The 27,618-nt window shown below is 37.9% G+C and overlaps 1 protein-coding gene across 1 annotated transcript in view; it reads left to right on the forward strand.

Moving 5' to 3' along the window:
* The window catches only part of LOC126090833 (mitogen-activated protein kinase kinase kinase 15-like), a 183,302-nt gene that overhangs the window by 152,143 nt on the left and 3,541 nt on the right, over positions 1 to 27,618 (forward strand). Inside the window, 4 exon segments of the mRNA XM_049907015.1 lie at positions 7,684 to 7,789; positions 8,870 to 9,221; positions 25,032 to 25,182; positions 25,267 to 25,343. Of these exon segments, the coding sequence (XP_049762972.1) occupies positions 7,684 to 7,789; positions 8,870 to 9,221; positions 25,032 to 25,182; positions 25,267 to 25,343 (686 nt within the window).

Here is a 27,618-nt window from a genome sequence, read left to right on the forward strand (position 1 = left end):
CATAAATGAATATTTTGGAAGAACTTGGAATCTACACTCACACAGACATATACTCAACAAAATTGTTAATGAATAAACAGAACTTAACCAGGAAGCTTTATTGACATCATAAAACAAAAAAGGATAAATTTTGAATGTTTCATGACATACAAAAACAATATAATACTAAACACAAATATCCTCAAAAAAAAAAATAGCTGTACAGTCATTGTAGTATACTTATAATTGCTGATTTTCTGCAAATAAAATTAATTGGAAACATATAAGCATCATCAGAGGACTGCATAGTTTCACAACAATATGTAGTAATAAAAGTTTCTTGGGCTTCCAGCCACATCAAGTGGTTTAAAATGCATGAGCTTTCGGCCGAGTACTCCTAGGCCATTGTCAAGTGTGACTGTCTTCGGGTTGCTGCTAGCATCCTTATATAGCCGTGCTGCCTTCTGTGAGATCACTGGTAGCCACTCTGGCAACATATATGGTAATGTTTGCGTTGTGCAGCCGCCGTGCTCGCTGCAACCACCCGATGGCCAGAGCCAGCACTGTGCTTAGCTGCAGGCCGCCATCTTTATTGAGCATTTTGTCATGAATTTTTATTTCGATTGCTTCTTTTCTTATGTTATCCCTAAAACTGTTAGTCCATCTGATAATAAATGTCTCGTAGAAAACGATACTATGACCATTTTCTAAGACATGCTCTGCTACAGCTGATTTCTCTGAGTACTGTCCTTGATTTCCTCATCTGCCACAAAGCAAATGGGTGTCTCAGCCACAGCATTTACCGCAATCCCACCCGCACAGATTGATATCTGCACACTAACAGTTATCACCATCCGTTGCAGAAACGTTCTGTGTGCATCAAGCCGAAACCATCTCAGATTCACTAAACTTGCCAGAGGAACTGTGTAACTTACGGAAAGTATTCAAGGAAAATGGCTATAACAACTGCCAGATTTCTCAAGGTATCTTTCTGAAAATATGTAAGCAGAAAGACTCAGAGGAGGACTCGAAGAAGTTTGCGTTCTCACCGCTCAGTAACAGGAAAGCTAAGCCGGCTCCTAAAGAGGCATAAAATTGATTTGGTCTTCAGGGCTCTAGCAAAAATTCAACAACTCTTGAGGCCAGTGAAAGACGATGTAGGCCTCAGAACGCCAGGAGTATATAAAATACCATGTGGGTGTGGTCAGTTCAATATTGGATAGACTGTGCGTGCCATTGAGCAGCGCTGTGTAGAATGGGGAGAGATGTTTTAGTCTACGGTACCCAGAGAAATCAGCGGTAGCAAAGTGTAACACGGTCATTGTATTGCATTCGACGAGATATCTATTATCGCATGGACTAACAGTTTTTGGGATAGCACAATAAAAGAAGTGATTGAAATAAAAATTTATGACAAAACGCTCAATAAAGACGGCGGCCTGCAGCTAAGCACAGCGTCAGACCTGGCCATTGGAAGGTTGAAATGGGCGCGGCAGCCGCACAATGCAAACATTACTGTATATGGTGCCGGAGGGGTACCAGTGACGTCACAGAAGGCAGCGCAGCTGTATAAGGATGGCAGCAGCAACCAGAAGACAGTCACCACTTGACAATGGCTGAGGAGTACTCTGCCGAAAGCTCTTGCATTTTAAACTATTTGACGTGGCTGGAAGCCCAAGAAACTTTTATTATCACTAGAGGAGGCTGTCAAATATTAAGTGTTACTATAAAAATGATCACGAACAGATATAAGTGCTGTCATAAATGTAATCACATACAAAAATTATTAGTAGCACAAAATCTGAGAGGTAATTGAAAAGATGCTCTAGGATTCAATATTGTAATACATATCTTAATGTCTCAAACGTAAGGCAAACAGCTACTAACATTTACATAAGCCATGTACTTTATTACACTATATTGAAGGATAAGCTAAAAAAACTTTAATATAGACATAATCCATATGCTCTTGTAAGACAATAATATATTACAGAATATGTTGTAGAACAGCTACCAACATAGACGTAAGCAATATATTTTTATCATATAGTATTAAATGAAAAACTGAGCCATCATTGCACTTAAAATAGCAAAAATTGCTGAAATGAGCTCATTGTGATGTAAGTATACTGAATTAAGAGTCAATTGCAGCAGAAACCTGGAAGAATGTATATAATATGTCATATTTGGAAAAGTAAATATTATTTGTTTTTCTGCAAACTGAAAGTTGTTGTTAGATAAAATACACTACGTGCAGTTCAATACTGTACAAGTCCTGACCACACCATTCTAAATACACTGATGAGCAAAAACATTATGACAACCTGCTTAATAGCATGTTGATCCACTTTTAGAAACTACAAAATTTTGTGTAGAGAATATATAGAAGCAAGTGTTTGTGAGCTTAAACTGAATAATGGTAATTTTATAATTGTAATTATGTATAGGTGCCCATTGGGAAATATTCAACTATTTCTGAAAAACTCTGGTTCCTTTTTATGGTATCTGTCGGACAGAGGGAAGCAAATTATTATTTGTGGGGATTTCAGTGTAGATTTTCTGAAAGAGTCTGATACAAAGAATGATCTTGAAGTAATACTGAGTTCTTTCAGTTTGACATCAGTTATTGAGTTCCCTACTCATTTAGCACTGGAAAGCAGCATACTAATAGATAATATTTTCATGACCAAAATATATGTAATCAAATAGATATTTATCCTGTTAAGAATGGTCTTCCTGAATGTGATGAACAGCTAGTGATAGTATATGACATAGCTCCAGACATAAATGCAAAACAGTCCTCCAAAATGGTGCATTCAGTTAACAATTTAATGATTGCAATTTTTAAGGAAAGTTTGCAGCAGTTAGACCATCATGAGGAGTACCGGGAGCCTGATGCTAATGTAAAAAATAACTTATTTCATCGTACATTTGTGAATATTTTTGAAAACAGTTTCCCTAAGAAAACAGTGAACTGCAACATCAAACTGAATGAAAAGTTTATTAACAAAGAGTCAGAAGTGGAAAATATTTTTAATAATCATTTTTAGATGCTGTGGAGCTATATATGGAAGAAGCAACATCTATGCAATTGGATAAAACTGAAATTCTACCTACCTGTCCTGCTGAAGTTAGGAAAATAATAAACTCATTCAAAAGTAAAATCTCACATGGAATTGATGGTATCTCCAACAAAGTAATAAAAGATTGTTCCCAACACACAAGTTGAATTCTCAGCCACATATGTAAAGAAACTGGGCATTTTTCCTGACAGAATGAATTATACTATTGTTAAACCATTGCATAAAAAGGAGGATAGGTCTGATGCCAACAACTAATGCCCAATCTCACTTCTGACAGCTTTGTCCAAAATTCTTGAAAAAGTAATGTGTTTAAAATAACTTCACATATTTGTAAAAGTAAAGTACCAACAAAATGCCAATTTGGTTTTCAGAAAGGCTTTTCAACAGAAATCTGCTTTCACTGAACAAATATTAAATGCTCTGAGTAGCCCGAACATCACCAATTGTGATTTTCTTTGGTCTCTCAAAGGCTTTTGATGCAATCATGGAATTTTTCTAGGCAAGCTTAATGTTGTGTATGAGCTGGACAGTGCACAAGTGGGTTAATTCATATTTAACTGGTAGAGTACAGAAGGTTGAAATAAACAGCTCACATAATCTGCAAAAATCAGCAGATTCCTCAAACGAGGTATCAAGAATGGGGTCCCACAAGGTTCAATCTTGGGTCCCTTATTGTTCTAATGTATATTTATGACTTGCCACTCTATATTCATGAACATGCAAAGCTAATTCTTTTTGCTGATGATAAAATTATACTAATCACACCCAAAAAACAAGACTTTGCAGAGGAAATTGTAAATAATGTCTTTTAGAAAATTATTAAGTGTTTCTCTGCAAATTGACTCTCATTAAATTTTGATAAAATGTAGTATATAGAGTTATGTACAGTAAGTGACACAACTCCATTAATAAATGTAGAGTTTGAACAGAAGTCTGTAGCTAGGGCAGAATATTTCATATTTTCGGGTGTGTGCATTGATGAGAGATTGAATTGGAAGAACCACATTGATGATCTGCTGAAACGATTGTTGGGGTTATTGCAAATTTTGGTGATAAACATATAAGTAAATTATTCATTCACTGCTTTCATATGGCATCATATTTTGGAGTAATTCATCATTAAAGAAAAAAGTATGCATTGCACAAAGGCGTGTAATCAGAATAATAGTTGGAGCCCAGCCGAGATCATCTCGCAGACATTTATTTTGAGAACTAGGGATATTCACAGTAGCTTCACAATATTACTTACGAAATTTGTTATTAATTACCCACCCCAATTCAAAAGCAATAGCAGTGTACATAGCTACAACACGAGGAGAAAGACTGATCTTCTCCACTTTGAGTTAAATCTAACTTCGGCACAGAAAGGGGTGAATTATGCTGCCACAAAAATCTTTGATCACTTACCAAATAGCATCAAAAGTCTGATAGATACCCAGCCATAATTTAAAAACAAACAAATTAAAAGAATTTTTGAATGGCCACTCCTTCTACTCAATAGATGAAGTTTCAGACATAAATTAATCTTTAAAAAAGGTAAAAAGAAAAACACTTTAATTATGACATGCAAAGGAACCTTTTGTTAAATTGACACATTCCACATAATTATAAAGTGTCATAGTTATGATCTATGGAACAACTATTAGTCTAATCTAATCTAATCTTTAAAAGTAATGCAGCAGCAGTTCTGCATATCATGGATTTGAAACGTCCTTGTGTCACCACATGTCTACACACAGGTCATGCAATTCCCATAAATTATGGACTGGTGAACAACAAGTTTGTTTGCGTGGGCATCATGCACAGCAAGCACAGAAATATTAGTTTTGTAAATAAAAAACACCTTTTTCTTGCAGTAATGTACTTTATTTGTTCCAAAGCATTTGATCTTTTACTTTGACATCTTCAGTATCATCTAGAATGGTATGGTTTTGTTTTGTTGTGCACTATTTGTAGTTTAGAGAATAGTTTGTGTCTTACTTTTTATGTAAATACTTGATTACTTACAGTTATTCAATTTTCGGATGGCATCTGCATTTCCTCTCATTAGGCCTCATGCTGGAGGTCGCACGTTAACTTCACTTATGAAATGGAAGCACATTTTCCTGTTATGAATTTTGCTGTTCATAATTTTCATGTTATTTGTGCTAACAGCTGTGAAGCACTATTATTCTTCTGTCACTAGCTGCAAGCATTTTACCAAAAACTAGGATTTAAAGTTGTAACTAGTGTGTGTGTTCACTGTATCTCTCTTCTTGTTTCATTTATTTATGTACATGTTGCCAACCCAACAAAGTACATGCTGAAAACTAACATCTGTTCATTTCGGTTCTCATTGCATCTGTGTGTGTGTGTGTGTGTGTGTGTGTGTGTGTGTGTGTGGGTGCGCACGTGTGAAAGGAGGGAGGGAGGTGGATTTTTTTTTAGGGGGGGGGGTAGTGAGGGCAAGTCGTAAAAAGTTGAGTGTGGATGTAACCTAGTAATACAAATAGGGTTTCTAGTTGACTGATCAAGTATACATAACGAATAACTCATTGTTTACATGAGTAGATACTATAGTAGAATAACAACTCAAATCAGCTGAACACCAGAAATTTCTACAGCTTGCCGTGATTACAAAAACACAAACACAAAGAAAACAGTAAGAGAGACAAAGTGAACACACACTAGTTACACCTTTAAATCACAGTTTCTAGTAAAATGTATACAGCTTGTGACAAAAGAATGATAGTGCTCTACAGCAGCTAGTACAAAGAACACTGAAACTGTGAAGAAAACAAGTTCATAACCTGAAAATGTGCTTATGTTTTGTAAGTGAAGTTACAGTGCAACCTCCAGCTTGTTATCAGATGAGAGGAAATGCAGGTGCCAACCAAAAACTCAAAAAACTGTAAGTAATCACTTCTTTACATAAAAAATAAGAGGTGAACGGTTTTACAATCAGTAAATACGGCAAATTGAAATAAGAGTGAATCATTCAAGATACCATGGAAGATGACTTAAAGTAAAAGGCAAAACATGACAGGAACAAATAAAGTACAATGCAGCAGGAAAAAGATGTTCTTTTATTTATGAAACAAATATATGATGGGGGTTTGTGGGTGTGGTGCTACTGCCCAATAGTGTCCCAGGTGAGTCCCTTCTGGGTCAGAGCAGATGAATTTGGTGGCCAAGACATCCATATGAGTTCACTACAATGTTCCTCAAACCACTATAGCATGATTCTGGACTTGGACACAGACAGTTATTCTGCTGGAAGATTCCATCACCATGAAGGGGTGCAGGTTGTCGACAGTAGTGTTCATGTAGTCCATAGTTGTCATGATGCCTTTAATTACTACCACAGGTCCCATGGAAGCCCAGATGGATGTTCCCAGTAGCATAATAGTTCCGCCACAGATCTGCATCCACGGTGTGTATCCATTTCCCTGGGTGACAGCGTATCTGCTCACAACCATCATTCTGGTGTAACAAGCAACATTATTCAATTGACCAGCTGAACACGTTTTCATTGATCCAAGGTCCAATCTCAATGATCCAGTAGCCACTGGAGTTGTAATGGATGATGATGCTGTGTCAATACAGGAACATGTATGGGTCACCTGTTGCAGAGTCCCATGTTCAACAATGTGCACTGAATAGTGTGCTCTGAAACCTTTGTACCTGCACCACCTTGTACTGTGACATCATATCTACTACAGATTGCCACCTATCCTCCTTTACAGAATGGGCATGGACATGAAACTGTTGAAAAAGTGACTTAATTTTCTTGTTTTCTTTGACTAATGGTCTCTGTCATCATATTCTGAGGTAACTCATCTCTGAGGAAAACGGTGTTTGTTCCACAGAAATATGCAATAAGGATAACATGCAGTGTCCACTCTAGAACCTTTGTAAACAGCTCTTTATGCAGTTAGCTATTCTGACAACAGCCTCACTGTATTTTAATCTCTTATGAAGTTTGTTGTCAAGAACCAATCACAATTTCATAACAACAGTAACAGTCATAAACATAATAGTAGAAGTAAAATTGATTTACGCTATACGTCACTCATCCTTAGTGTGTCACAGAAGGGAATTAGTTTATCAGCCCTAAAAGTCTTTGAACACAGTGTGTGATTTTTCTTTTTTTTGTGAAGGGTCAGTTTGTTGGCAAATTTTCTGCTGAGAAGATGAGCTATAACTGTAATAAATTCATTGAATATGCAAATAATTGGTTAACTAACTGAAAGTATTGTGAATTATTTGCGTTCGAAGTAAAGGTCTGTCAGGATTGTACTTGACTTGGTGCAAGTTTAGTTCTATTGTATTATCTCTTTGGTACATGAAACCTTATGAAAGAATACATATTATATGAAATAGACATCAAAACACCAGTAGACAAACATGCAGAGTCTAAAATATCACCATAGTTAATAGAAAATAGTCCTTTGTGACTGAAGGGGAATTTTATATGTATTTTTATTGGAGTTACTATGATCACACTTGATTTTATAAATACACTAACATACGAAACTGAAATTTCCTTGTCTCTTTTATAGAATTTAATTTCAGTCTATGTAACTGTAAATGTATGGATGTCACTAAATTTCCTTATGATTACTGTATCTTGTTTTTATAGGTGAATGTGGTGTTAAGACTTCATAGTATCAAGCCTCACTGGATGTTTGCATTAGACAATCTTGTACGTAATGCTGTTCAAGCAGCTATAACAGTCATGTCACCAGGTGAGATGATTATATTTCTCTAAACCATAATTGATGCAGAAAATGCCATACTTGTGAAATGTAAATACAGTTACTAAGTTATGCCAAAGAAGGAATGTTGTTGTTACTATTAACAGATGTGTATGGGTATTGATTGTATTGTAGCAGCTTAAATGTGATTTATTTTTGTATTAGCTTTGCAGGATTTCCAGTCTATTTTTTGTAATCCCCGCCCCCCTCCTATCCCTTCTCTCTCTCTCTCTCTCTCTCTCTCTCTCTCTCTGAAATTGTACTTATGAATTTTTCTAATGAGCATATTTTCATACTTGTCAGATATTCCCCAGTCTTTCTGTTTCTGATTTCCCATATGTGCGGACGTAGTTGTATTCTAAAGACAAGAGACTTGGGATTTTCTGTTTTCTGTGTACTCTATCTTCACCTCAATTTTTTGAATGACAGTACCAATACAGTCTGCCACAACACATAATACAATATCAATAAGAAAAAGTAAGGGAACAAAATGTTAACATGTCTCATATGTTCATTACAGTGCATCTTGTACTAAAGAGTAAAATATGCCATTTCAAGATCCATAGCTGCCAAGGGGAAGAAATCACTGTTACTCTTGTGCCAGAGGAGGCACAAGGTGCAGGATTTTCTACTGATGAAAGAACTGTTTAGTGTATTTCCAAAGTAAAGTCATTGTTTGTTTGTCCAGTTATGGGCCCACTTCTTATTACAATTCATAAGCAGGCATATGTTAATTCTATTGAATTAATATTGGACTTCAATTTACGCAATAATTTAAGTGTTGAATATTTTAGCTGTATATTCTGCTTTTCCTGCAATTTTTATGTTTGTAGTTATAAACCAGTTGTAAAATATGTTCCTTAATTGATTAAAAGAATGTTTGATGCTTCAGTTTAACTAGAATCTGAGATTTGATAATAAGTATACTTAATTTTTATTTACATTCTTATAACCTTTTATTTGCACTCTTATAACCAGATGTTAATTTTAATCCCCTTCCTCACTGACTGAAGCGTAATTAAAGTGTTGCAGATGTAAAATGCTATTATTTGCTTCTGTATCCCCCCCCAGAGCTCGGTGCCAACTTGGCAGGTCAGGATAATCGTGAACAAAGTGTACCTGATGGACCTGATGGAAGCTCCACATCTGGCATGTCAACCGTTAACTCGGTGAAATCACAGAAAACTGTCGACAGCCTCTCCAATTCAGCCAAGTTCCGCCTGGAGTACCGAGAGCAGCTTGGTGTCCTGCGCTCAGAAAACTTGAGATTACTGCAAGAATTAGTGGACAGCCAGAAATCCTACCAGACACTGTTGCGGCAGGCCTTAGAAGATCATCGTTTGCAGTTGGCATTACTCTCTCAGACTGTGCAGCAGCTGAACCTTGTGTCATCATGCACTTGCCAATCACATGCTGATACAGGGTAAGAGGGAGAGGCTCTTGAGCATTTTATGAAATAGTTGAAGGTACATTGGTGACAAAATTACTGCTTATTCGCCATTGTATTGAAGGGAAAGTCACTTGAGAAAACTATAAACCAGAGGCAGAATGGTTTGCAATAAGTTACCTTCAGGAGATGAAAATCTAATATTGCTGATAGACACATTTAAAAGCGAAAAAACTGTTCCTAGTTTCTAGAACTGTTGGTTTCCTCTTAAGGGTGGAGGGAGGGACATGTTGGGGAAGGTTAGAAAGGAGGGAAAGAGCAGTAAGACTCCAGGGTCAGAGGGACTACTTGTTGTGAGGACAGGGAGAAACAGAAATCATATTTAACGTCCCCTACCCATCTGTTCTAAACTTCCCCTGCCTTCCTGTCTCCCACTTGAGGAAGGAATTAATTATTTCAAAAGTTTTTCTTTTATTTTATTTTTTAGTTCCATTTTTTAAACGTGTCTATTTGTAGCCCAAAAATTTCACTTCGTGGGCGTTAATACTGGCGAGCTGTTCTGTCTCTGTATGAATTCACTATCATTTTTTTTTCCATTTGTCATATTGTTGTTATCACTCATTCCTGTACTTATCCTTAAAGTATATGCGAAATACTTGCTTTTAATCACTAAGATACCGAAGATGATTACTCATACAAGCCGTATGTAAATAATTAGCAGGTTCATATTTGTTGTTGTCAGAGGGCAGTACTTTTGGTATACTGACTTAGTTGTTCCTGTTTCTGCTGTTAATAAGAATAGTTTTAGAGAGGTAGCATATTCTTTCTTCAAACTGGCCATGTACCTCTACTGGGATAATTCTGCCTGCTCATATTGTGACCCTAGTAGCCCCCTTTCTCCCCTCCCCACCTCCCACCTCCTCCCTCCCTCTACTCCTACTCCTCCTACACCACATTTTTCTTCTTCTTTGTATGATTATTATTTCTATTTTTCTCAGACCTTAGGTCTGGTTAAAAATGGAAAGTGATGCGGACCTTGATCAAGCGTGATTCCCTTTTAACTGTATGGTATATGTTACATTGTATTTAAAAACAAAGATGATGTGACTTACCAAATGAAAGTGCTGGCAGGTCGACAGACACACAAACAAACACAAACATACACACAAAATTCAAGCAAACTCTTTGCCTTTACAAATGTCTGCTTGTGTCTGTGTATGTGTGGATGGATATGTGTGTGTGTGCGAGTGTATACCTGTCCTTTTTTCCCCCTAAGGTAAGTCTTTCCGCTCCCGGGATTGGAATGACTCCTTACCCTCTCCCTTAAAACCCATATCCTTTTGTCTTTCCTTCTCCTTCCCTCTTTCCTGACGAGGCAACCGTTGGTTGCGAAAGCTTGAATTTTGTGTGTATGTTTGTGTTTGTTTGTGTGTCTGTCGACCTGCCAGCACTTTCATTTGGTAAGTCACATCATCTTTGTTTTTAAATATATTTTTCCTTCGTGGAATGTTTCCTTCTATTATAACCATTACATTGTATTTAGGAATTTTCGGGTTATTGAACATGTATCAATAATTACGGATTTCTGTAGTTGTGTATATATACGTTTGGATGTAGCTGTATTGTGTTGATGTACTGGTGGATATTGTGTGGTATGACTCCTGTAGTTGATAGTATAATCGGTATAATGTCAATTTTGTCCTGATGCCACATGTCCTTGACTTCCTCAGCCAGTTGGATGTATTTTTCAATTTTTTCTCCTGTTTTCTTCTGTATATTTGTTGTGTTGGGTATGGATATTTCGATTAGTTGTGTTAATTTCTTCTTTTTATTGGTGAGTATGATGTCAGGTTTGTTATGTGGTGTTGTTTTATCTGTTATAATGGTTCTGTTCCAGTATAATTTGTATTCATCATTCTCCAGTACATTTTGTGGTGCATACTTGTATGTGGGAAAGTGTTGTTTTACTAGTTTATGTTTTATGGCAAGTTGTTGATGTATTATTTTTGCTACATTGTCATGTCTTCTGGGGTATTCTGTATTTGCTAGTATTGTACATCCACTTGTGATGTGATCTACTGTTTCTGTTTGTTGTTTGCAAAGTCTGCATTTATGTGTTGTGGTATTGGGATCTTTAGTAATATGCTTGCTGTAATATCTGGTGTTTATTGTTTGATCCTGTATTGCAATCATGAATCCTCCCGTCTCACTGTATATATTGCTTTTTCTTAGCCATGTGTTGGATGCGTCTTGATCAATGTGTGGCTGTGTTAGATGATACGGGTGCTTGCCATGTAGTGTTTTGTTTTTCCAATTTACTTTCTTCGTATCTGTTGATGTTATGTGATCTAAAGGGTTGTAGAAGTGGTTATGAAATTGCAGTGGTGTAGCCGATGTATTTATATGAGTGGTTGCTTTGTGTAGTTTGCTAGTTTCTGCTCGTTCTAGAAAGAATTTTCTTAAATTGTCTACCTGTCCGTAATGCAGGTTTTTTATGTCGATGAATCCCCTTCCTCCTTCCTTTCTGCTTAATGTGAATCTTTCTGTTGCTGAATGTATGTGATGTATTCTATATTTGTGGCATTTGGATCGTGTAAGTGTATTGAGTGCTTCTAGGTCTGTGTTACTCCATTTCACTACTCCAAATGAGTAGGTCAATATTGGTATAGCATAAGTATTTATAGCTTTTGCCTTGTTTCTTGCTGTCAATTCTGTTTTCAGTATTTTTGTTAGTCTTTGTCTATATTTTTCTTTTAGTTCTTCTTTAATATTTGTATTATCTATTCCTATTTTTTGTCTGTATCCTAGATATTTATAGGCATCTGTTTTTTCCATCGCTTCTATGGAGTCACTGTGGTTATTCAATATGTAATCTTCTTGTTAGGTGTGTTTTCCCTTGACTGTGCTATTTTTCTTACATTTGTCTCTTCCAAAAGCCATATATATATCATTGCTGAATACTTCTGTTATCTTTAGTAATTGGTTGAATTGTTGATTGGTTGCTGCCAGTAGTTTTAGAGCATCCATGTATAGCAAATGTGTGATTTTGTGTGGGTATGTTCCAGTAATATTATATCCATAATTTGTATTATTTAGCATGTTGGATAGTGGGTTCAGAGCAAGACAGAACCAGAAAGGACTTAATGAGTCTCCTTGGTATATTCCACGCTTAATCTGTATTGTCTGTGATGTGATATTATCTGAATTTGTTTGGATATTAAGTGTGGTTTTCCAGTTTTTCATTACTATGTTTAGGAACTGTATCAATTTAGGATCTACTTTGTATATTTCCAATATCTGTAGTAACCATGAGTGGGGTACACTATCAAAAGCTTTTTGGTAATCAATGTCTGCGTAGTGTAGCGACCTTTGTTTAGTTTTAGCTTGATATGTCACCTCTGTATCTATTATCAGTTGCTCTTTACATCCTCGTGCTCTTTTGCAGCAGCCTTTTTGTTCTTCATTTATAATTTTGTTCTGTGTTGTATGTGTCATTAATTTCTGTGTAATGATTGAAGTTAATGTTTTGTAGATTGTTGGTAGGCATGTTATGGGGCGATATTTAGCTGGGTTTATTGTGTCTGCTTGATCTTTAGGTTTCAGATAGGTTATTCGATGTGTAAGTGTATCAGGGAATGTGTATGGGTCTGCAATGTAACTGTTAAATAATTTAGTTAGATGTGAATGTGTTGAGGTGAATTTCTTTAGCCAGAAATTTGCTATTTTATCATTTCCAGGGGCTTTCCAGTTGTGTGTAGAATTAATTGCTCGGGTGACTTCATGTTGCAAAATTATCACTTCAGGCATTTGTGGTATCATCTTGTATGAGACTGTTTCTGCTTGTATCCACCATGCATGTCTATTATGTTGTACCGGGTTTGACCATATGTTGCCCCAGAAGTGTTCCATGTCTGTTATGTTTGGTGGATGGTCTATTTTAATGTATGTGTTATCTATTGTCTGGTAAAATTTCTTTTGGTTTGTGTTGAATGTTTGGTTTTGTTTCCTTCTATTTTCACTTTTTTTGTATCTTCTAAGTTGTTTGGCCAATGCTTGTAATTTCTGCTTCTTTTCATCTAATTGCTCTATTGCTTCTTGTTGTGAGATTTTACCTAACCTTTTTCGTTTTTTGTCTGATATTTCATTTCTTATAAATTGTGTTAGCTTCCGATGTCTTTTCTCAGTTTTTCTATTCTGATCTGTAGCCTGTGTTGCCATGCTGGTTTTGTGGGTTTCTTCTGTGTGTTGGTTGGTTCTGATCTCTGCCTAGTGTGTATATTTAGTGTAGTGAGTGATCCTACATAAACCAGTAGTTGTAACTCTTCCATAGTTGTATTTTCATTTATTTTGTTGTATATGATTGTGCTGATAGTTGTTATTGTTGTTTTGACTTGTGTGTTATTTGGTGGTCTATGCAAGAATGGTCTAATGTCTGTATTTGTGTCTTTGTATTCTATATATGTCAACTGAAATTTTTCTTCTATATCTAACATGTGTGTCACTTCATGTTCTATTTGTGCTTGTTCTGGTGGCTGTCTTAAGATTTCGTTTTCCTCTGATTGTTTAATTGATGCATTTTGTTCTTTGTTTGTTTTCTCTGGGATGTTTGAGTCAGTTACTGTATTTTCTTCTTCTTCTAATTGCACATTATTTTGTTCCAGTATTTGTTGTACTTGTTGTTTGATGTTTTCTAATTCTGACTGGGGTATCCTGTTATTTTTTATTATTACACAGACCTGATCAGCTAGTCGTCATTCTGTTAAAAATTTTAATTCTGGGTATCTGGTAATAAATGTTGTGTATACTTGTGATCTGTATCCAGTTGTGTTGGTTCCTAGGTTTGTTGCTTGGTAATAACAGAACATGAGGTGTCGATTAACTTCATCTGACCATCTCATCCTCTGTCTTTGTTTTCCTTCTAGGGTGGTTGCAGGAAGCATATCCTGCAAAACACCTCTATTTGAATTTAAATCATTTTCCAGTTGGCTAGCAGTGTCATTACCATTGTGGACGGGCATAGGGTTCAAGCGTCGACCCGACCATGACGGCGCTTGTCCAAGGCTTCTTTAGTTCTGTCCTGAACCAAGTAATCACACTAAAAGGGGGGTTAGCCCTATTAGTGGTTTGTTCTTTTTGTCGCCTTTTACGACTGGCAGAACATACCGGAGGCCTATTCTTTTCCCGCGCCTCCACGGGATTTATTATTATTATTATTTCTATTATTTCTCCTCCCCCTTTACTGGAGACTTTGCCATTGTATTTTTAATGTAAGCAGAGGACATTTTTAAAATGGTGAGAGTGCCGGTGTATATAGTATAAAGCACTTCAAAATGAAAAGCAAATCTCATAGTAGGTAGCAGTACTATTATTATTATTATTATTATTATTATTATTATTATTACTTCACCTTTGTCCCACTCCTGTGCAAGGTTGGCTTGATTATGAACGGAATTGGCATTGTTAATTTAAGGTGTGGCTGGATACCCTTCTTGCTGTGACCTCATTACCCACTGGGATGGAATGTGTGTCCCTCAACTGTCTGCATATAGTATTGTTGGTGTGAAAGAGTGTAAAAGTTTTCTAAATGTCTGCAAATTGTGTAACTGAGTTGGGACTCGAGGTACCATCCTGGTATTTTACCTATTCAGTTGTGGGAAACCACCTAACAACCACATCCAGGCTAGCCGGCACACTGCCCGTTGTTGTTAATCAGCCAGGTGGATTCAATCCGGGGCCAGCGCATTACCCCTGTTTCGGAGCAGCACTTTAACACGTACTGCTGTTGAGGTGGGTAGAGTAGGTAGCAGTATGGACAATTTAATATGATAATGGCAGGTCCTGGGTAGAATGTAAGTAATGAAAATACTTGAGGCAGTTATGAAGTTGAGGCTGTCAACAGGCTTATAAACCAGATCAAAAGCGTTACTAGGCTTTCGGACAGTGTCCTCCTTCAGCCAAGTTTTGGAGAAAACACACACACAGGGTTATATGGTTATCATATCCCCACCCCTCTCCACTCTCTCCTCATGTGCCAACTACATTGTATGACTGCTGCAGCTCAACTGGGGTGAGGGCTTGTGTCAGCTGGAGTGGGCAGCGATATAAAGAAGGTGAGGAGAGGGTGAGCATTAGAGGGAATGATGATTGATTGCTGGGAGGTAGAAATTATATGTGGATTGTGTAGGGCATTGTACCAGTGAGCTCCCTCAGGTATAGCAGGGAGAGTTGTGTGAGCCACATAATGAACTGGAGGAGTGGTTTGAGTAGGAGAGATAGAACAGAGGAAGGAGGAGGCCGCAAAGAAGAGGTTGTGAGGATGGACTGAATAAAGTCGAGGGCTTAGGAACGAATGTGGACAGAGGCTAGTGGAGATAGAGACCAAAAGTATTGTGTTGTAAGGACAGTTTCCATGTACATAATCCAGAGAAACTGATATTAGGGCAGAGGATGTAGAGGACACAGTTTGTGAAGCAACCATTGAAGTCCTCACACCGTCTTATCACCACGTGGATTTCTACTTGCCACTGTTGACACAATTTTCCTCTTCCCCCTTGCCCATGGCCTTGCTGTTGTTGAACACTACCTCGACCAATATCCTACTGACTCTGAAGTCGCATCTCATTCTGTATTCACCTGAAAAGCTGCAGCCTTATCACAACTACATCTGCTTTAAGGAGATGATATAGAAACAAGGCTGCCTTGTTGAAAAACACTTATTTCTAGCTTCCATAGCTTGGATTGGAATATCCTTTTATTTTTTATTTTTCACTGAGGCCATGTTTTGGCTGTGTAGCCATTTTAAAGTGTATGAAATAAATACCACATGTAATATTATTGAAGTACAAACAACCATTAGCTACGTAATTCACAAGATAAAAATTAAAATAAAATTTAATAAACTTTATGTGGTATGACCTGTCAAACAGAATATTTGGGTTACAGTGAAACTTACATCAGTCAAACATTGCTAAAATACATGTGGGGTGGCCTAGTAATGGACTAAAGTACACATGTAAAATTAACATATGATAGTGGATAACATCACATAATATAAATCTTACTACAGTACCTGACTTCAAAATAAACAGGGTACCAAGTGTGTTTCAGATATGCACTGATGAATCAAGATATTATGACCACTGCCCACCATGAGACTGAATGCCTGCTGGTGGTGTTGTGGGCACATGATGTAGTAAGGAACGAATATAAGTGGAAAAGAGACAGATAGGCAGTCATTAAAGCGAAGATACAGGTCGCAGATACAGAAATCCACAACTAAAATAAGGAATTAGAATTATATTAATACCTTGAGCTGCGGATGGGCGTTAATATATATCAACAGGGACAGGTGAAAATGTGTGCCCCAACTCAGACTCGAACCCGGGATCTCCTGCTTACATGGCAGACGCTCTACCCATCTGAGCCACCGAGGGCACAGAGGATAGCGCAACTGCAGTGACTATCTCGCGCACGCCTCCCGCGAGACCCACATTCTCACCTCGTATGTCCACGCACTACATTCGTAGTGTCCTGCCCCAACACACACATTACTCATCGAAGACATTCTTACCAAGTCCCGTAAGAGTTCTGGGAATATGTGTGCATCCGCACAGAAGAAGGAGGTCATGGCCGGTGTTGCCAGAATGATATACTTATATGGATATGGTGTCTGTTCTTTCGGACATGTCCGAAAAACCACACACCATTAATGACCTGCAGTCGTCTAGAATTAAATTAGAATTATATTAAACCTTCAGCTGCTGATGGGCGTTGATATATATCAACGGGGACCGGTGAAAATGTGTGTCCCAACCGGGACTCGAACCCGGGATCTCCTGCTTACATGGCAGGTCATTAATGGCGTCTGTTCTTTCGGACATGTCCGAAATGACAGACACCATATCCATATAAGTATATCATTCTGGCAACACTAGCCATGACTTCCTTCTTCTGTGCGGATGCACACATATTCCCTGAACTCTTACGGGACTTGGTTAGAATGTCTTCCACAAGTAATGAGTGTGTTGGGGTTGGACACTATGAATGTATTAATGTAGTGTGTGGACACACAAGGTGAGAATGTGGGTCTTGTGGGAGGTGTGCGCGAGATAGTCCCTGCAGTCGCGCTATCCTCTGTGTCCTTGGTGGCTGGATAGAGTGTGTGCCATGTAAGCAGGAGATCCCAGGTTCGAGTCCCGGTCAGCCACACATTTTCATCTGTCCCCGTTGATATATATCAACGCCCATCAGCAGCTGACGGTATTAATATAATTCTAATTTCATTCTAGACAGCTGCAGGTCATTAATGGCGTCTGTTCTTTCAGACATGTCCGAAAGAACAGACACCATATCCATATAACTAATATGAGGAGTTTTGACAAAGTACATATTGTTGTGGCGCTGCGGCTGGAAACAAGAATCTTTGAAACAGCAGAGCTGGTCACATGTTGGCGTACTACTGTCATGAGCACCTATGGAAATTGGTTGAAAGATAGTGAAATAATGAGTAGGCCATATGGCATTGGACAACCACGGCTCATCACAAAACATAGAGGCCAGAGGATGCCCACTGTGTGATCCATGAAGACTGCGATTTGTGGCAGATCCGATGAAAGGGTACAATCCTGGTATAGGTACAAGTGTTTCACAGCATGCCATTCAAAGGACGTTGTTGAACATGTAGCACCACGTCACACCATCCGAATGTGTTCCTGTGTTGACCCAATGACATTGTCATCTATGAGTGGTCACCGCATCACTGAGTTTTCATTGTGGATCAAAAGGAACATGTTGCCCATCAAATGAATCACATTTCTTGTTGCACCAGGTTGATGGTTGGATCCTTACATGCCATCATCCAGGTGAGTGGGTGCACGAAACATGCACTGCATAACAGATGCAGGCCGGTGAGGGTAGAACTCTGCTGTGGGGTACATTGAGTTGGGCTTCCATGGGATCTGTTGTTGTAATCTAAGGCATAGTGACAGCAGTGAACTACAGTAACATCTTCCAGAAGGATAACTGTCTTTGTTGTGCTACATTGGTTTGAGGCGCATTATAGTGAAATCACATAGATGTCTTGGCTAGCAAATGTGCCTGATCTGTATCCACTGGAACACATATCAGGTGCAGCTGCATGCCCGTAAACTACCATTCCATAATTTGCGGTAATTGCTTGACCTGTGCATAGACATTTGGTGCCACATACTCTGGAATCCTGTCAAGGACTTATAGGATCTGTGCCAAGCAGAATCTCTGTTTACTGTGTTTGAAAAGTAGAACAACGTGGTATTAAACAGGAAGTCATAATGTTTTGGCTCATCGGTGTATTTGACAGGGAACAGTCTCGATAGGGACGGGGAATAAGATGTCAGTGGTGACTTGGTTAAGATAGCTACTCAAACTGGTGGCACTAATGTGCATTTCGTGCAACTGTTTCAGCGTCATGATCGGCCTCACCTTAATGCGGCTGTTAGGCGCGTTAATGTGGGGCTGGGGAGGGCATTGATGGCGGAGGGCATGGATCACATCTCAGTGGTGCCAGTTGGGTCTATCAGTAGATGGGGTTTCACTAGGCATTGCCTGCACCTCAATAGGTATGGGAAGGGGAGGCTGGCTAAGCTTATAGGTGACAGTGTAGTGGGGGGTGGTGGTGGTGGTGGTGGTGGTGGTGGTGGTGGTGGTGGTGGTGGTGGTAGTGGTATCACTCATGGAAAAATTCCTGTAGTAGTTGGTGTTAGAGCTGCACCTTTTTTAGACTGAAGTCAGCTGATAGGTATACCTGCTTAAAGGAAGTGCCTCTAACTAAGGGCTCACCTCCAGAGGATGTATTGTTTCCAAGTAGAGAAGGAATTAGCATATTTCATCAAAATATAAGAGATATTAGAGATAAAGTTAGTGAACTGCTAATAGATGTTAACTCTGAAATTATTGGTATATCAGAGCACTACTTAAATAATTTTATAATTCAGAGGCTTCCTTTACCAGACTACAGATTAGCTGGCTGTTTCTCAAGTAGTTCCTTGCGGGGTGGGGGAGTGGCTCTGTACATAAAAAAACAGTATTTCATTTGAGTCCATAGATGTATCACGACACTACACTGAACAAATATTTGAAAGTTGTGCAGCATTAGTTGAATTTGGTGAAACTAAACTTCTAATTGCTGTTGTTTATAGGTCCCCTAACTGCGACTTCAGAGCATTTTTGCTTAAGCTAGAGAGGGTTCTTGATTCACTTTGTAGGAAGTACCAGAAAGTAGTTATATGTGGTGACTTCAATATTAATTTTGTACATGTTTGTGCAAGAAAAAGGATGTTGGTAGATCTCCTAAATTCATATGATCTGATGCAAACTGTGTTTTTTCCAACTAGGGTGCAGGGGAACAGTAGCACAGTCATAGACAATATTTTTATTCATTCTTCATTACTAGATGGGCATTCTGTTAGTAAAAGGGTGAATGGCCTTTCAGACCATAACACACAAATTTTAACACTAAAAGGTTTTTGTACTCAAACCAATGTCATATTTAATTACAAACTACGTAGGAAAGTTAATCCAACAGCAATAGAGAGTTTTTTAAAACTTGTCAAGGAACAAAAGTGGCAAGATGTTTATAGTGCCGATAATATAGATGATAAATACAATGCTTTCCATAACACATTTCTCATGCTCTTTGAGAGTTGCTTTCCATTAGAACATTCTAAACGGGGTACTAGCAGTAATGGACAGCCCGGTTGGCTGACTAGTGGGGTAAGGATATCATGTAGAACAAAGTGGGAATTATATCAAAATGTTAGAAGTAGTCACAATCAAGCTACAGTAGCCCATTACAAACAGTATTGTAAGGTGCTTAAAAATGTTATTAGCAAGGCAAAAAGTATGTGGTATGCAAATAGAATAGCTAATTCACAGGATAAAATTAAAGCCATATGGTCAGTTGTGAAGGAAGTGTCTGGTCAGCAGCACAAGGTTGATGATATAAAGTCAGTTCGCAGTCATAATATTTCTGTTACTGATAAATCAGATATATGTACAGTATTTAACAACCATTTTCTGAGCATTGCTGGTGAATTAAATAAAAATTTAGTTTCAACAGGAAAGCATATAAATTTCTTAGCAAGTGCCTTTCCGAGATTGACGTCTGAAATACTCCTCTGTGATACAGACAAGACGGAGATTGAGTCGATAATTAAATCACTGAAGACTAAGGACTCTCATGGTTATGATGGAGTGTATAGTAGAATATTAAAGTACTGTACTGCACATGTTAGCCCTGTATTTAGCCACATTTGTAATTTTTCCTTTAGGAATGGTCAGTTTTCCTGAGCGATTAAAGTACTCAGTAGTAAAGCTGCTTTATAAAAAGGGAGAAAGGGATAATGTAGATAATTTTAGACCTATTTCTATGCCATCAACATTTGCAAAAGTTATCGAAAACGCTGTGTATGTAAGGTTAATTGATCATTTTATATCACGCGATTTGCTATCAAATGTATAGTTCGGCTTTAGAAGTCGTTTGACAACTGAAAATGCCATATTCTCTTTTCTCTGTGAGGTACTGGATGGGCTAAACAAAAAGTTTCGAATGCTTGGCGTATTTTTTGATTGTGTTGACTGTGTTGATCTCACAATATTGCTCCAGAAGTTGGACCATTACGGAATAAGGGGAGTAGCTCACAATTGGTTCACCTCTTACTTTAGCAACAGGCAGCAAAAGGTCATTATTCACAATGTTGATAACGGCTGTGATGTGGGATCTGAGTGGGGTACTGTCAAGTGGGGGGTGCTCCAGGGATCAGTGTTGGGGCCGCTCCTGTTCCTTATTTATATAAATGATATGCCCTCCAGTATTATGGATAACTCTAAAATATTTCTGTTTGCTGATGACACTAGCTTGGTAGTAAAGGATGTTGTGTGCAACATTGACTCGGTTTCAAGTAGTGCAGTACATGACCTCAGTTCATGGCTTGTAGAAAATAAACTAACGTTAAATCACAGTAAGACTCAGTTCTTACGGTTTCTAACACACAATTCAACAAAACCTGACGTTTTAATCTCACAGAACGGGCTTATGATTAGTGAAACTGAACAGTTCAAATTCCTGGGTGTTCAGATAGATAGTAAGCTGTCGTGGAAAGCCCACATTCAGGATCTTGTTCAAAGACTTAATACTGCCATTTTCACTATTCAAACGGTATCGAAAGTGAGTGATACTTCGACAAGTAAATTAGTCCACTTTGCTTATTTTCATTCACTTCTGTCGTATGGTATTATGTTTTGGGGTAACACTTCCCATTCTAGAAGGATATTTTTGGCTCAGAAACGGGCGGTTCGGGCAATAAGTGGTGTGAGTTCACGAACCTCTTGTCGACCTCTGTTCACGAGTCTGGGTATTTTGACATTGGCCTCTCAATATGTATATTCCTTATTGTCGTTTCTTGTTACCACTATTAGTTTATTTCCAACAATAAGCAGTTTTCACTCGTTTAATACTCGGCAGAAATCAAACCTCCATTTGGATCGGACTTCCTTAACTCTTGTGCAAAAAGGTGTGCAGTATACTGCTGCATCCATTTTCAATAAGCTGCCACTCGAATTCAAAAATCTTAGCAGTAATCCACGCGCTTTCAAATCGAAACTGAAGATTTTCCTCATGGGTCACTCCTTCTATTCTGTCGAGGTTTGCTTAAACTTATGGACTGATTTTCTTTCAGCTTCATGAACATTTATTTTTATCTGTTATTACTTTTATGTTGTAAGTTCATGTACTGACACTTTCCATGACCTTGGAGATTTGCTCCTCAATTTGGTCCTACGGAACTTGACATGTGAATAAATAAAAATAAATAAATCACTTGCAAGTATAATAATGTACTAAGCTACATATGACAGCACCTAGTGGCCAGCTGATCAAAGATAAAACCGAGCAGCAAGAAATGGTCTGTGTGTCATACAAATTAAAGTAATCTTTGTTCACTTAACAAAGTGTCATACACAGAATAACTGAATATTTGTGATACTCAAAGTGACGAGATTGAGTGAGTCTCATTGGTTACTGTATACTATGACCAATACTATGATCAGTGATAACAAATTGCCAACAGCAGTGGGCAACGAAAATCCTCCAATACTGTAAGTGCACTTAAGCTATTATAGGAACTCTGAACTACTTGGTTCAATGTGTTGCAACACTTGCAAGCCCTCAGAAAGGTCTTTCTAAGCAGAATATGCTTGCATACAGTTGTTCAATACACTTTTTCATTTTTTGTCCAGCTTATGGATCATATAGCTGCAAGTTCCGCAACTGTAGTATTACTTTGGATCAAATGACAGCACCAGTTGCACTTACAATTTTATTTGTGATTGCCACAATGGGATTTGGCCAGTGGTCAATTTCCAGTGGTTATCTGAACAAAACTGAAAAACAAAGTACAGTGGAATAAGCAAGTAAATTCTAGCAATTCTAGCTACATCATACCAGAACCAAAGATGCAACACACGCAACAACCCAAAAGGGTGACCAATACTTGTAAATGTTTTCATGATGCTGAAATGGAATAATGAAATTCTTAATAATAGATGCAGAAACTAATGGTACAACTATAGAAAAATATGGTTGTTGCTAGCGAGAAGCTAACATGTAGAGTGACCAGATGCAATTGTTTAAAAAGAGGACAAACAGCTTCAAAAAGGAGGACAAAGAAAGAAAAAAGAGGACACATCAAACGGGTCAACTGCAGATGAGGATACCACCCGTCAGCTTTGGACAAGTCACGTGACTGCCCGGAATTACCGGTACACTAGTAGTTAATTGTTACTGATGGTCAGGTGGTGATTAACTGAGCAATACAAAAAAATTAAAAACAGTAATTGTGGTGACAGTGTGGCGTCAATTGTTTTGTTATGTCAACAACACGGAATTGTTTAAAAGCGAAAAACCTAAGACCATTCACCTCCCTTCATTTGACGCACCGCTACCAACATCTACAATTCAAGCAGCAGCTGACGACATGAAAACATGCACTTTAACCTTCTGAATACAAATAAACTGAGTGACTATGAAACAATGAACTAAAACCATGACAGTTAATCTGTCAAGTTATTTCTTACCTTTATTGGCCACTGAGACGTACATTCCAGCTCCACAAATCTTACATTCCACTTCAAGTTCATTTCTCCCTTTCTTGAAAGCAGGATATTTGCAGGAAAGGACATCAGAAAATGTACACTTTTGTTTAGGTTTAGCCAAATATTTTACGTAACTCACTCGGTTAAAAATTATGCTCACAAATGACATGCATTACAGGAAGCCAAGCCAATACAAAGCGAAGATACGAAACAAAAATTTTAAATAATTGATATTTGCATTCGCTTATAGGTCAATCAACGATAACATCGACGATCCTTGTGCCGCCTACTAACACCGCCTTCGTGTGTGTTTATCGCGAAGGCTGTGACAATAGTTAAAGTATTTAAGAAACTGTAAATTTAACTGTATTATGCTCAACTTTGCAAAAAAGCCGGACACTGTAAAAATCCGCCCGAACCTTGGACAAAGAGCTAAAAAAGAGGACATGTCCGGATTAATCTGGATGTCTGGTCACCCTACTAACATGTAATGTAAGAATCTCAGTATCACAGTAATAGTAAAATATAGAAAACACAACAGGTACAAGATACAGCTAAAATTCACAAAAAATTGTGAAATGTGAAATTGATAACAAATTGAGCTCTACAGCTCAAGTAGACAAAGCAATACCAAAAAAATAAATCCTGAGAGAAATCGTGCCATGTTTGGGAAAAACAGCCAGATATTTGTGAGAATCAAGATTATAAATATAATTGCTACTCATTTTACTTGCAGTAATGTAAGCTGTGCTTTTGGTTTCCTGCCTAACCACACCCTTGGAAACTGTGACTTATCAGAATAAACAGAATAATTTATGCCACTTACTAAAGACACCACAGATAGCATTTGATACAGGCTGCATATTTCCTTCGCATATGAAAAGTAGCTCAAAGCCAAGAATTGGACTCGTACACTATAATCGCCCCAAATAAGTTATGTGAGAAAGAAATTAACAATAGACGTTGTGAAAGAAGCATAGTACAATAAATAATGTTGGATAACAACTTGTCCACAAACTACTTTTTCCTATGCTGTTTTGATGGTGTTGGTGGATAAATTCTTATGCAATATTATTTATTTACTGAGCTTTGTTGACACTTTCTTTTGCATGTAACTTATTCCACTGCACTTTGTTTTGCACTTTTGTACAGAAACTTCTGAAAAGCAGCCATGGTGGCCAAAACCATTCATGGTAACCAAAATTAAAAATACAAGTGCAACTGGTGTTGTCATTTGATCCCAAGTAATAATTTTCTACTACAGTTCAGTAATGTCAATTTTGTGATTGTAATAATGTCTAGTAAATGAAGTTTCGAAAATAGACTCCTGTAGTTTTCACAAAAGTGATTTTAATTTCAAGTCCTGTCAAGTACAGAAAAAGGTGGTTTCACAACTTACATTGCAGGTTTCCTGGAGTAGGTTATGTAAGCTGTTAAGGTCAATGGTGATAAACATTAGAATGTTGAAGTGTTCTTGACAGATTCTGCTTTTAATTATGTTTAAAGGAGTACACTTTAAAATAACATATTCGCATATGCCATGCCTATATGAGAAACAACTGACTGACCAAAGAGGAATTACTACAGCATTCTTGAAAAATTCATGGAACATGTAGATAAACAACTTGCACAACATATAACAATAAACCATAGAAAAATAATTAACTCTCAACAAGAGTGAATTTCAGTTGTAAATTTTCAATTGTTTTATGTTCACAGTTATGGATCACATAGATCAGTGAGCTCAAATGATGCTGCAAGCTCCCCTGCAGGTCTGCTTCCACAGATCAGTGTGACCGATAGCTCAGCTGATGCACGATTGATTGAATGGTTGCAGAACTTGAAACTAGACCAGTCCACTATTGACAGGGTATGTTTTCTCTCTTTTTGTTTTGTTACAAACAACAAATAATTTATTCAACATATTTATATCTTTTTTTCAATTTATTTACAGTTTCTGTTTGAAGAATACTGTTTAGATGATGTTTTACTGTACATCACACGTGCAGATCTTCGCAAATTGTGCTTAAGGTATGTTTCAGACACTATATGGTGAATAGCAGTCTATTCCTTTCATAATATTGTCATTAGGCTTAAGTTGCATTTACATGTCCTATTCCAATCCTTTTTCATTTAACAACATTACTAAAAAGATATGAGATCACACAATGTTTTATGGGTCCAGTACTTGTTTATTATTTTGTTTGTATTTGTAATCATGTTCTAAATAAATAAAAAAAGAAAAATAGACAACTACTGGACCCATATTTGTAATCATGTCCTCCCCCCCATGAACCATGGACCTTGCCGCTGGTGGGGAGGCTTGCGTGCCTCAGCGATACAGATAGCCGTACTGTAGGTACAACCACAATGGAGGGGTATTTGATGAGAGGCCAGGCAAACGTGTGGTTCCTGAAGAGGGGCAGCAGCCTTTTCAGTAGTTGCAGGGGCAACAGTCTGGATGATTGACTGATCTGGCCTTGTAACACTAACCAAAATGGCCTTGCTGTTCTGGTACTGCGAACGGCTGAAAGTGAGGGGAAACTACAGCCGTAATTTTTCCCGAGGGCATGCAGCTTCACTGTATGATTAAATGATGATGGCGTCCTCTTGGGTAAAATATTCCAGAGGTAAAATAGTCCCCCATTCGGATCTCTGGGTGGGGGCTACTCAAGAGGACGTTGTTATAAGGAGAAAGAAAACTGGCGTTCTACGGACCGGAGTGTGGAATGTCAGATCCCTTAATTGGGCAGGTAGGTTAGAAAATTTAAAAAGGGAAATGGATAGGTTAAAGGTAGATATAGTGGGAATTAGTGAAGTTCGGTGGCAGGAGGAACAAGACTTTTGGTCAGGTGAATACAGGGTTATAAATAAAAAATCAAATAGGGGTAATGCAGGAGTAGGTTTAATAATGAATAAAAAAATAGGAGTATGGGTAAGCTACTACAAACAGCATAGTGAACGCATTATTGTGGACAAGATAGACACAAAGCCCACACCTACTACAGTAGTACAAGTTTATATGCCAACTAGCTCTGCAGATGACGAAGAAATTGAAGAAATGTATGATGAAATAAAAGAAATTATTCAGACAGTGAAGGGAGACGAAAATTTAATAGTCATTGGTGACTGGAATTCGAGTGTAGGAAAAGGGAGAGAAGGAAACGTAGTAGGTGAATACGGATTGGGGCTAAGAAATGAAAGAGGAAGCCGCCTGGTAGAATTTTGCACAGAACACAACTTAATGATAGGTAACACTTGGTTTAAGAATCATGATAGAAGGTTGTATACATGGAAGAACCCTGGAGACACAAAAACGTATCAGATATATTATATAATGGTAAGACAGAGATTTAGGAACCAGGTTTTAAATTGTAAGACATTTCCAGGGGCAGATGTGGACTCTGACCACAATCTATTGGTTATGACCTGTAGATTAAAACTGAAGAAACTGCAAAAAGGTGGTAACTTAAGGAGATGGGACCTGGATAAACTGAAAGAACCAGAGGTTGTACAGAGTTTCAGGGAGAGCATAAGGGAACAATTGACAGGAATGGGGGAAAGAAATACAGTAGAAGAAGAATGGGTAGCTTTGAGGGATGAAGTAGTAAAGGCAGCAGAGGATCAAGTAGGTAAAAAGACGAGGGCTAGTAGAAATCCTTGGGTAACAGAAGAAATATTGAATTTAATTGATGAAAGGAGAAAATATAAAAATGCAGTAAATGAAGCAGGCAAAAAGGAATACAAACGTCTCAAAAATGAGATCGACAGGAAGTGCAAAATGGCTAAGCAGGGATGGCTAGAGGACAAATGTAAGGATGTAGAGGCTTATCTCACTAGAGGTAAGATAGATACTGCCTACAGGAAAATTAAAGAGACTTTTGGAGATAAGAGAACCACTTGTATGAACATCAAGAGCTCAGATGGAAACCCAGTTCTAAGCAAAGAAGGGAAAGCAGAAAGGTGGAAGGAGTATATAGAGGGTTTATACAAGGCGATGTACTTGAGGACAATACTATGGAAATGGAAGAGGATGTAGATGAAGATGAAATGGGAGATATGATACTGCGTGAAGAGTTTGACAGAACACTGAAAGACCTGAGTCGAAACAAGGCTCCCGGAGTAGACAACATTCCATTAGAACAACTGACAGCCTTGGGAGAGCCAGTCCTGACATAACTCTACCATCTGGTGAGCAAAATGTATGAGACAGGCGAAATACCCTCAGACTTCAAGAAGAATATAACAATTCCAATCCCAAAGAAAGCAGGTGTTGACAGATGTGAAAATTACCGAACTATCAGTT

Source organism: Schistocerca cancellata, chromosome 1 (genome assembly GCF_023864275.1).
Source record: "Schistocerca cancellata isolate TAMUIC-IGC-003103 chromosome 1, iqSchCanc2.1, whole genome shotgun sequence".
Lineage (NCBI taxonomy): Eukaryota > Metazoa > Arthropoda > Insecta > Orthoptera > Acrididae > Schistocerca > Schistocerca cancellata.